We start from the raw sequence: 12,375 nt of genomic DNA on the forward strand, positions 1-12,375 counted from the left end.
TAACCTAGTCCCCAATCTGCATGTTTTTGGACTGTGGGAGGAAGCCGGAGTACCCAGAGAAAACCCACGCTGACACGGGGAGAACATGCAAACTCTGCACAGAAGGGCTCCCACACCCGGGATCGAACCAGGAACTCTCTTGCTGTGAGGTGACAGTACTAACCACTTTTGTAAGATAAACTGAATGTAAACATTTTTTTGTTTCTTGACAAAGAAACTCCAAAATGTACCCTGAAGTATGCTCAGAAAAGTTCATATGCATATTAAAAATGGCTTGATTTCTGAATTTGCTCTCAATTGACATTATCCCACAATGCACTGCACAAGGAAAGAGAGAAGCTGCACTAAGCTGAAAGAAATTCAAACTAGTTGTAGATGGTGGTGATACTAAATTCCTGGGAATGATGCTGGGGAATACTGAAGCAATTGTGGCCTTGGAGCCACACAGGATATTGCAGCTTCCAGCATTATATGGTCATGCATACTATTCCAAAGACATACTCTTCCCATTGATATTGACAGTGTCTTTCCATAGACTCATATTTTATCATGGCCTGTCAGTGTAAAGTATGAAGTGTTTTAATTTCTTGGACACTAACTGCAAAAACAGGAAACTAAACTATCAGTGTGTAGTACATAGTGTACACAGTCAGTATGCAGTATGAAAATGAATCTCAGCTGTATTTTACGAACAACAGACACGAGTGAGATTGCTGCAAACAAATGAAGTCATTAGTGAGAATATTAGTCAGCCTTGAGCTCCACTGCAGTAAAATTAACTCACACTGATCTTGTCTGGCCGATTAAGTAATGCATATTTAAATTAATTTGAAATCAAACTAAATTAACAACAACATATTCTCACTGATTGGGACACTTTTTTAAAACTTTGCCTGTGCAACATGTTTCATCATATACAGTAAATGCATGCATTAAGTTCTCACTTCTGTGATTAACAGAGGTGAAGCTTGACTTTTTCCAAGAATGGTTTTATTTAACAGCCGCAGACATTTGAAAATGTCATCACACTTCTACCTTACAGAAATCAGATCTCAGGGGCCAACGCACTGCAATATTACCCATCCTGCAACAGGGCTGTTATCATCAGATCAGTGACATTTAAATTCCCACAAACAGGGCACATTACAAAAACTGCTAGTTGACACAATCTAATTTCAATTATTGTTCAGATAAGATGTGTTAGTTGTACATTCTCATGGTTCTTACACGTGACGACGCGGTCACGCACAGCTTAACAAGAATGTTCTTGTAAAGGTCACAAACTGATGTGAGGAACAGTCTGTCTTTCTGCTTGAGAAACTTTCTTCTTCTATCTCTGCGAAGGCTTTTTGCTCTCTAGCCCCGATGTTCTTCTGAAACCCCAATGAGTCATAACCATTGTGTCCCACACTCTCCCTTGGGACTGCTGCCCCTTTTACAGCTCTGCTTGAGGAGGTCAGAGGCACAAATACAACGTTTCTCTCAGACAGTTGCACTATTTTTTTGTCCTTAGCTCAGGGCTTATGCTCAGTCTGTTAGCAAAGACACTGTTAAAAAAAAATAAATAAATAAGCAAAGGAAAAGAGGCAGAACAGCACAAACAATGTGATGTTGCTTGAGGTGGCAAAACTTAGCAGATAGTTAAGGTAATGTGAGCCTACTTTGTTGTGTGAAACAATCAGTTGATTAATCAATCAGTCCATTGCGAGAAAATTAGTCAACTACTTGATAATAAATCATTAAAGCAAGCAAGCAAAAATACCGAACAACCCTTAAAGTTGCAGCTTCTCTGTGTGAGACTTGTGGTTTCTCATTGCCTAATGCAGTGATACTAAACTTACAGCCTGTGGGCCAAATCTGGACCACCACAGGGGGCCTGGTGTCCTGCTGACAGTTTTCTATTTCACAGTAAAAAATAAACTGATGCACACTGGGAGTTTTTTGTACTTGTTAAAACAAAAGTGCCAGGACGGATCCAGCTGAAGACCTGAATGTCCTCAACTCCTATGCTCCTGGCCCCCTGTCATTTTGCAAAAGTTGCCCCAGGGCAAAGCAAGCTGGGTATCCCCAGCCCTGACTCCCAGCTCGTAAATTTATCCCCACTTTGTCAGTGATTTTGGCATCAGACACCGACGGTAAAGGAAAATTTCTTATTGATATGCTACGCCGCTGTGCTGGGTCAGTTTGTAACACGGTCGTGCAGTGTCAGCTTGTAATGCCGCTGGCAAACATGTAATATAAAGAGCTAAAAAGGCCCTATAACGCAGGCAGGGGGGGTGGATGGGTCCAACAAACCCTAGACTTTCACTTAGGAGCCCGCTGTTTGCTTCCTGTATGAGGCAAACCAAGATGGTTTTTTTCGAAATGTAATATTGTGTTTTGTTGCACAAGGAAATAATGTTGTAGGTGTATTTTGAAAAAGACTGTAGGCATCTATCGAGCATTAACTGCACAGTTCTTGTGAAATGGAGGTGAGTTTTTTTTTGTTTTTTTTAAAAGGCACAATGCATATAACAAGCGTAAACTGACATGCCGTCCCAGAATGTTATCAACAGACGCAGGAGGTTACCTAGTTTGTATTGAGATGTGAATATCCACTGACAAAGTGCATCTATTTGATATGATGGAGATGAGAACGCATTGGTATTCATTGTCTAATGTATCGTAGCTAATCAGCTAATCAGACAAAAGAAGCTTTTTTAAAAAGTCTCATAAACTTTCATATTTCTCTCCTTAGAGCTCAGCCTACAAACATTGACGTACAAACCTCTGCCACATAAGTGCTTCGATCTCACTACATGTATACAATATGCAAAATTAACATAAAAAACAAAGAAATCAATAATATAACAGTCTTTTTTTTTCTTTTTTTCCCTATGTGGATAGGCTGATATTGCTGCTGAGGTCAGTGTCTTTCTATGTGATTGGATTATGTCTGTCTCCATCCAGTGGCAACTGTTATTTTTACGCCTGAGTTCACTTATTTTACATTTATTTGTATCCCATTAGGAATCGTTTTTCTCTTCCTCCACAGAAGGCCTGACCAAGATGGTGTCAGCACTTTTAGAGGCAGGACAACAAAACTATTAAAAATATGTGGAAAAGTACTGAAGAAAACTAAAGGGAAAAAAAGCAGTGAGAAATCCGTTGAGCCAGTGAAGAGATTCGGGGGGGATGGGGTGATACAAGGTGTGGTTTAAACATTGTTAGTTTGCAGGAGGTTCATATAGTGTCCTAAAGTCTCATCTTTCTGGGTAGGACACATCAAAATATGCAAATTTGAGAATGTTTTTTTCACACACAAACCAGGCTCCTTTTCACAAGCATCCGAACCTGTCTTAAATATTGAAGTCTGTTTTGTTGAAATATTGAAGTTCTCTTTGGAGAGCAGCCAAAACTCCCTGGACCGACAGACCATATGATTCACACCCAAGTGCTTGAAAAAAAAGGGCTGACCGATAATTCTCCTCAAAACACAAATCACCTCTTCCACCTTCACAGCTCTGATAGGGAATTGTGTTTCTGAATTATTCATCACTGCATTGCTCTGGAGAGAGCGCTAGAGTACCCTTTGACACATGTCTTTGCCCATGCTTTTAAGTCAAAGTCACCTCGTAAAATGTATTTGGATGTTACAACGATAGCCTTTTAATCATGGTCACCCTTCACTAGAGTGTGGTTATACAAAGACTTAACAGATAAACTAGATAGTGAGCGTGTAGCTGGTGTAAGACATCCTCTGGCAGCTCATGGGGACACGTTGTGTTTAGTCTCTGCAGAATTCTAATTTAGCTTCTAACAAGGGTGATTGATTTTTGCGTTTTGTCAGTTTGTTAGCCAGTATATCCTGGTGTCTGGTCAGCTAATTGTTGTCTTGTTGCAAAACCATGATGGGTGCATAGTACATCCCATTCTTGTGAACGCAATATCTCAAAAGCGCCTCAAGGGAATTTCTTCAAATTTGGCACAAACATTCACTTAAATTCAAGGATACACTACTAGAATAATAGTGGTCAATGGTCAAGGTCACCGTGACCTTGCATCCATCCCATACTTGGGAACACAATTTCTAAGAACACCTTGAGAATTTGGTGGTCATAGGTCAAAGGTCAAAATTACTGTGACCTTGTCTGTCTCATTATTGTGTATGCAACATGTCAATAATGCCACAATGAAATTTCTTCAAATTTGGCACAAACGTTCACTTGCACTTCTGGATCTGATTAGAGTTTGGTGGTCAAAGGTTAAAGCCATTATGGCATTGTTTATCTCATTCTTGTGAACGTGATATCTCAAGAGCAACTTAAGAGAATTTCTTCAACTTTGGCAAAAATGTTGATGTGGACTCAACAATGACCTGATTAGATTCTGGTGGTCAAAGGTCAAGGTCACTGTGACCTTGCATCCATCTCATTCTCTTGAGCTCGATATCTCAAGAACACCTTGAGGGAATCTCTGCAAATTTGACACAAACCTCCACTTGGACTGAAGAATAAACTGGTTATAATTTTGTGGTATAAGATCAAGGTCACTGTGACCTCACAAAACATGTTTTTAGCCCTAACTCCAGAATTCTTACATTGATTACAGAAAAACCTAAGTCAAATGACTAATTGGATACAATGATTAAGTGATGATATTTTATATCGAAAAGGCCAAAGGTCAACATCACTGTGACATATTAATGTTCTGCATAAAACACTTTTCTGGCAATTACTCAATGTTATATTTCAGGTCAGATACTAAACTGGTGATACTTCACACAAGATGTGTGTGAAGTATCAATGTTTTCACAGACATGGATATAAACTTCTAATTTTAAATAAAATTTGCCTACTGTAACTACAAGTAGCTTTAAGGCAGTAGAAATACCTTAGAATACACTCTGACAATATCATATCATGTATATTGTGTATCATATTGCCTCAGAAGATATACAATGTTTAGACAGGGAGAAATACCATTCAAACCCAAGACTCTACTATTGTGTATGCACTTTGCATAATTTTAGACACATCTTGCTAGAGTACAGCCCAGCATATCTGATACTTTTGTAAACTTTGGAATCTTCACTAGAACTTATTTTATTATTATTATTTTTTTCACTGCCTCAGCAACTTCTGGACTATACACTTATAAAGTAAGATGCCTCATCACTGCTGTCATTTTAAATGTGATGTAATCATGAAGTAAAACACTAACAAACCTTTCCCACTACAAAGATTTAAAGAAACTTACGGCATCTGGTGTTAAAAACATAATATTTTTATAATATTCATGATATTTTTTTGCTGAATAAATCATCATAGTACTTGCTATAGCAGGATGCACACACTTTACTCTGCTGTTGAAAAACGTTGATCAGCTATAGTCGTGGCTTGTCAGGCTGCACCTGTCTTGGTTGACAGGGCCAGTAAAGTATCTTTGAAACTGAGCCAGTCCACTGAAAGGGATGTATTTCACACCACGCCTGCTTTTGTGTTTCAGGCTCAAATCAAGCATGAGCCTGTCACTAGCTTGTAAATGTTTTAGGTTTCTAGACGGCTTATTCAAATAAGCAGCAGGGTTCCTGACAACCCTCCACAACATCTCTGCTGCCTTTGCTGTCGAGGACTCCATGCTGCAGAATGCAATAACATTTAAAGTTACAGATTTCAGATTAAAGAGAATCTGTATGAAGTTTGTATGAACTATGTGATGCACAAATAATCTTACTTTTAGATTTTCCTTCCAAAAGCATAAAGGTTGGATTGCATAATGATAACAATTAGCATCACGGAAAGGGAGACAATGAGGAAGCAAAGAAGCAGTATTACAACAACCTTACATCAACCTTACACAATGAAAGATGCAGAATTTAGATGAACATCAAACTGTAGCTCAGAGCTCCAGTGCCCCAATCCCAATACTCCGAGACCCGAGGGTGATAATATATGCAACGAGCGAAGAGGAAGAGAAACACGGGGAGTGAGAGCTGAGGTAAGAGGTATGACAGAAAAGAAAGCAGAGAAGGAAGACATGACAGAGGGGTGATGTGGTTCACTGGGGAACATAAGGAAGTTCTTGCTAGAAGTGTTGACTTTTCAGCTTGCAGAGGAAGATTGGGAGTGTATTTGAAACCTGACTAGAGTGGAAATGTCACTGTACCGCTAGGGAGACAGGAAGTGGGCGAGCTGTGACCGAGCGGCCAGCAATTGCAAAGTGTGTCCTGGCCTGAGGTTCATTTACTGGACCTTTTACTGTACACAGACTTTGAGTAGCTTTATCTTTCCTCCCCATTTATTATCATGTCCCTGCTTTCCCATGCTTGTGTTTTCTTTTCAAGACATGTCTTTATTAGACTGTGTTGACCTCTTGTTCAATTTCAAACTTGTCATTTACCGCTCAAGGCCTTGCATAAAACAAAAACAAACAAAAAAAAAAACAACTGTCTGTGGCTGACCTTAGAACTCAATCAGGGCAGTGAAGTATGTCATGTGCTCTTGCTTCTATTTTGTTTTCGTTCCTAACAGAGTCAAATTTTGGAGTCATTAGAGCTTAATGTTCAGACCATGCAAACTAGTGAAGGTGATACTTTATAATATAGAATGTAGAAGCCAGTTTGGCACTTTGTCTGACTCTTTCTTGGTCAAACAAATCTTACAGGAAAGTTACATCTCTATGTTCAGTAAGTCAGCAGCAAAAGTCATACATTTTTTATTTCAGACAAAAGTCAAATATGTAGCAAAACTGTGCACTGCTGTGCGCTTTAATGTCTAAAGACATTTGCTATTTACATATTAAACAACAGACTTGATAATCAAAGCTACACTGGGTAACTTTTATACAAAGACATTCTTTTATATTGCTGACACTGTCTCCATATCCTGACAGGAGTACATCACATCAGATAATCTGTGAAAATATTATGTAAATGAAAAACAACCAATCAGAGACAAGGAGCTTCTAATGGCAAACCCTTCTAATGCACAACAGTGTACACGGCAAAGGCAAGTAAACAGGAAAGACAGACGACGAAAAGCTATCATTTTTAAAGAAGGACGTCATGTTTCTCCTCAGCTCTGACTGGTTGTTTTCATTCAGGTGCCCTTGATTCTTGCAAATGCCATTAGGAGCATTATGAGAAGCCAGATTATCTGTCCCATGCACTGCAGGATATAGTGACAGTTTCAGCAAATATGAAAAAAAGTAAAAAAAAAAAAAAAAATCTTTTATAAAAGTTATCTAATGAAGTCTTTATAGTGTCTTTTCTTTCTTCCTTTCCTAGATGACAAGAACCCGTGCCATTTACCCGAAGCTCCTGGTCCCTGTCGAGGGCTGTTGACACGCTACTTTTTTGACAGCGAGAGTCAGCAGTGCAAGCATTTCTTTTATGGCGGCTGCTTTGGCAATGCCAACAATTTCAGGAGCATGGAGGAGTGCCAGGCGAAATGTCAGAACCCAGGTAGGCCGAGATGAACTTTTGTCCTTTTACAGTAAAGACTGGAAAACAACCAAGCTGTCCAGACAGCTGCATTGTTTGGGTTTATTTAAAACCACTAATTAAGTCTGTTGTGTTCAGCAGATGTGAATGCTTCAGAGATGCTGTCATTTGTTGGAAAATGCACTGTATCTGAAAAAAAGAAACACAGTATCCTAAGGCCTTTTAAGAGCCAACTCATCTACAGCTCAGCCTTAAAAGTCAGCTTTACATGAACCAAGACTTGTCATGCCTTTACTTCAAGGCAGTACATGAGGTGTAATGTACTGTATACTTCTTGGTCCGTAGACAGCCAAGGCTAAGCAGATCACAGCCCTTCGCAAAACATGCAAACTCATTCCATGGAGGTGATATAATCAAAATACTTCTACCTCGGAAAATTAACTTTTTGATGAATTTTAGCTGACCATGAAATCATATTCCACCTTGATTTAGCATTTAAATCGTTTCAAAGTGACCAAAGCGCACTCAATTATGCCAGACTTAAAAGTCATTTAGATATTGAAATTGTCAAAGAAAATAACGAGTAAGTCGCTCAGCTGTGACCAATTCTGCAGACAGCCCATGTTGTACTGAAAATCAATTGGAAAAGCTTTTTTTATGGATAGCAATTTCAGATAGATGACTCTGTCTAGTTTCATTAGTAGATCATATGTATTTGCAGACCAACACCCTTTCTACTCTGATACTAATGAAATTAAATTTACTTTAATTATGATTGATCACCGGGATTTAATGAGATCTGTTCTAAATATAGGCATGAATTCCTCAGATTCATGTTTTGTGGATTGCCATGGAAACATGCCGTCTCAGATGAGATTTGAATTTTATTATATTTATTTGATTACTTTTTTTGTCAATGTAGCAAAACCCACAAAGGCACCAGAAGTCCACACACATTCCGCTAGAAAATCTGCTGTGCAGCCGACCACAGTAACTGGTAAGACTTATGAACACCACACTCTGCTTCAAGTTTCTGTTGCTTCTTGTCCTTGTCTAAAAAGTACCTAGTAAGACACCAAATCTAATAATTACATCAACTCATTCCAATGGGATAAACCTTTGTGTGCTCACTTAAGTCACTCAAACACACATTTATATATGTTTTTGGTCATGTGTAATTCAGGTTTTAATGTTGTGCCGAGGGAAGATGAGAAGACTGATACTACTCCTATGTCTGTTTGTTAAGTATGGATCTAGAGCCTGGGGCAATTAGCCTAGCTTAGCATAAAGGGTGGCAGGGGGAAACCGATGGGAACATCCAAGGTTTTAAAATGGAACATTTGGACAGAAGAAGTTCCCACAGTGTTGTCATCACAGTGAGATTGCTATAAATCCCAGTGGAGGTGGTCGCAGAAGTACTGGGAAGATGGATAGACGAGGATTTATCTGCAAATAGTTACATCACAAAACTGCCTCCAAAAACTGTCATATTTATATCAGCCTACTGTTTGTGTATGGCCCAAACAAATAAGATACATCGTGTTTATTAGAGGTTTTGGGAGTATGCTTTAAATTTGAAGGGTTACAAGGTAACATGTTATTTCAACTTCTTTTGGCGGTAACTAGAAATGTTACTAATTACTTTTCAAATTAAATAACTCAGTTACAATCACTGGAATTTAAATGGACTTGTTACTAGTCACTTTTGTGTTGATCATAGCAGACAAACAAAAACAGATTGTTTCAAGGTTATGATCCAACGTCACCTGACCTAATATGGCGTTACAATAAATGACATGAATCAGTCAGCATTGTTTTGCATTCACATGGATTCAGGCAAACAAGACAACATGGGAACAACAAACAAACAGTCAGATGGAATAGCAGGACGGCAAGTGAAACATGATGATATGTTGCTATTGTGATGCTGTAATGTTTATAAAGTAACAAAAGTTACTTTCCTTAGAAATAATTACTGGCATACACAATCTCTCTGCTTCCAGTCTTTACCAAAGCATTCTCATTGCAACTCAAATACTGCTGCTCTGCTGCTTTGTCAGTGGAGCTACATATCAAATATGACACGCTAGGTTGCCTCCTGCATCGGTTTTTGACAGTAATGGGCGGCGTCTCAATTAACACTCGTTAAGTGCATTGTGTCTTTCCATTTTTACAGGAAAAGTATGGTTTCTGCTCACTGTATGCAGAAAGTCAAAATAAACTTACTACGTAGGTGAGCACTTATTACCTCTGCCAAGGAGGTTATGTTTTCGCCGGCGTTGGTCTGTTTGTCTGGAAAAATAACTCGAAAAGTTCTGAACGGATTTTGATGAAATTTTTAGGAAAGGTTGATAATGGGTCAAGGAACAGATGATAAAATTTTGGTGGTGATCAGTTTAAGCGATTTGTATAGAATAAAAAAATGGCGGGAAATCTGAGCTGCCTGGCGAAGGTCTGCACTGTCCGTGTGCTCTAGTTTTTAATGTTTACGTCCTTAGGTTTAAGCAACAAAAGTTCCTGGTGAGGTTTAGAAAAAATAGTTAGTTAGCTAGTTAGTTAGTTAGTTAGTTAGTTAGTTTGGTTTAAGATAAGTAAGTTTCTTACTAATGTAATGTCACATCACATGACATATGTTGCATGCTATGGTTACTACCATAGCATGCAACACACTGTCAATAAAATACCTCCACTGACTTTTGGTTGTACTTTGAACTTTGGGCTCTTGGGTGAAAGCCCAGTGTTTTGCTCATACTATGCTAGTTGCATCAGAAATAGCTGCCACCTGGTGCATATCAGACTGCCACGACAAGTGCTTCTTTTATTGGTATATGAAATCATCAACAAAGCAGCTGTATTTGACAAGTGGGGAGTGAGAATGGGCTGTCTTTACCCTAAGCTAAGCTGAGCTTAGTTAAGCTCATCACCAACCAGTCAACGTATTCTCATAGAACGGGTCATATGATATCCTATGAAAAATGCATGCACAAGAATGACGTTACATCCTTAAAGTTCAGTTACGTAGTTAGCGTGAATTTACTAAGATTAGGTTTAGGAAAAGAACAATGGTGATGACGTACCTTAAAATGACTCAAAGTTCACACAGAGCTCATACGCTTCCGAACACAGGACTCCAGGGGAAAGTCCCGGGGGAAGGTCCATGTTTTTGTGACCCTTCCATTACCCCAACCTGCCTCCCTACATGAGTGCTTGGGACTGCTTCTTGTTTACTCTTGTCAGTGCAGTGGTCATGTGATTGCAGCAAAATACGTGGGTTATGAAAGTTTGGGTGCATTAATTTTCTTAGATAAACATACTTACAGTTTGTGAGAACAGCGTGACCTGCCCCTAGTTCCTTATCTAAGACGTGAGAGTGGTACAGATCTTTTCATTTCACTAAGCAATTAAGCACATTTCTGAAAAAATAAATAAATGAACTATTCCTTAAAATGACTGATCCCTTGTTGTTTCTTAGGGGCACTGGCTGTAAATCAACCTCAGGTGCAGGGCAATGACACTGATCTAGCACCAAAAGGTAAGAAAGCATGACTCTAAATGCCATTATAATGTGAATGGAACCAACCACATGCACAGTTGGTGCATGTGATACTACAGTAGCCAGCTTACAGCAAATGCCTGTACAGTCAGACTCAGTAGGCTACATTGGCTGTTTGGAGCAGTTAAATGTTGACTGCACAAAACGGTCCTGAATCATGAAACATCGGGGATAAGCCTACTGTGTTGCTGTTTATGCTGTTAATTCCAGTAACAGTTATCAAAAAAGAAAATAAATTGCAACAAATACTCCTTATCCTTTCAGTATGGGAAAACAACTGTTTTTAGTCTCATCACATAATGCAGAGAGCAAGGCACACAGCCAGAAGCAGGACATGCAGTGTTAATTTATTACAGAAATCCCAGAGCACCAGACATTCAAGATAGATTCACTGTTGTAAGACATAATTAAATCAATCATTCTGTCTTCAGAGGAGCAACCAGTCCATGCTGAGTTCTGAAATATGCTTAAACTTCAAGATAAGCAAATCCAGTTCATTTATTAAACCTGTGTATGCTGCCAATAACTTTGCTGTGATAAAAAAAAAAGTCAAGGTGCAGTGATGCATAGACAGTAGACACTGTGCAAAATTGCTTCTGTTGTGCAATCCAGAGGGTAGAAACAGAGTGCATCAGTGTCTCCTTCCCACAGCCCATTTGTCACATATTTCCACTCACTAATTTTCTGTGCATGAGGAGTGAGGGAGCATATATCATGGTTGTCGGGTTCCAAGGTCCTTTTGTGCCGCAGCAGGAGAGCACAGGGGGACCCTGGCCTGCTTCCCTCAACTCATTCAAAGAGTTATAATTTTAAGAATCCAATTTCACCCTTGTCAGAAAATATTGAGAGGAAAAGATTCAGGATGAGTTAACCTCAATAGTATTGCCTCCCTATCAGTCTTTTTTTTTCTTTCTTTCTTTTTTTTTGAGATCTCCAGCATGTAAGCACAAAAATATCTCAAAAACAACCCTGGCATCAAAGTCCTCAGACTAACAATGAATTATTCAGATCAGATCTTAAATCATAACTCAAATAATAAGAGGATCATATTTGGTAATGAGTCATGCTGGTAATAAATATCAGATGGCATTCCACTGCTTAATAACATGGAGCCTTCGAATGTCAAAGTCACAAAAGCTGGAAAATGGGCATAATGACATTGGTATACATCTGGAGTATTGTGTCTTTCTACCAAGCAAACTGTATGTTGCAAAGTTGAAACCAAAGACTGACATCTTGTGGTTAGATGATGATGTACACCTTTAATGTCAGTGGAAGAGGCTGTAATGTGTCTAAAGATGAACATGAACTCATCCTAAACTAAAGCAGCTCTGGGTTACAGCTTGTAAAAACATACCTCTGTTGGAATTAGCTTTTCAGGCAGCAAAATACATATCTA

General features: G+C 38.9%; 1 protein-coding gene across 1 annotated transcript in view; it reads left to right on the forward strand.

Moving 5' to 3' along the window:
- tfpia (tissue factor pathway inhibitor a) overlaps window positions 1-12,375 on the forward strand; it is a 61,170-nt gene that overhangs the window by 42,753 nt on the left and 6,042 nt on the right. The window contains exons 3-5 of the mRNA XM_049594238.1: window positions 7,268-7,444; window positions 8,346-8,420; window positions 10,896-10,955. Of these exons, the coding sequence (XP_049450195.1) occupies window positions 7,268-7,444; window positions 8,346-8,420; window positions 10,896-10,955 (312 nt within the window). The remainder of the gene's footprint in view (window positions 1-7,267; window positions 7,445-8,345; window positions 8,421-10,895; window positions 10,956-12,375) is intronic.

The sequence above is a fragment of the Epinephelus fuscoguttatus genome, linkage group LG13, assembly GCF_011397635.1.
Source record: "Epinephelus fuscoguttatus linkage group LG13, E.fuscoguttatus.final_Chr_v1".
In the NCBI taxonomy this organism is placed as follows: Eukaryota; Metazoa; Chordata; class Actinopteri; order Perciformes; family Serranidae; genus Epinephelus; species Epinephelus fuscoguttatus.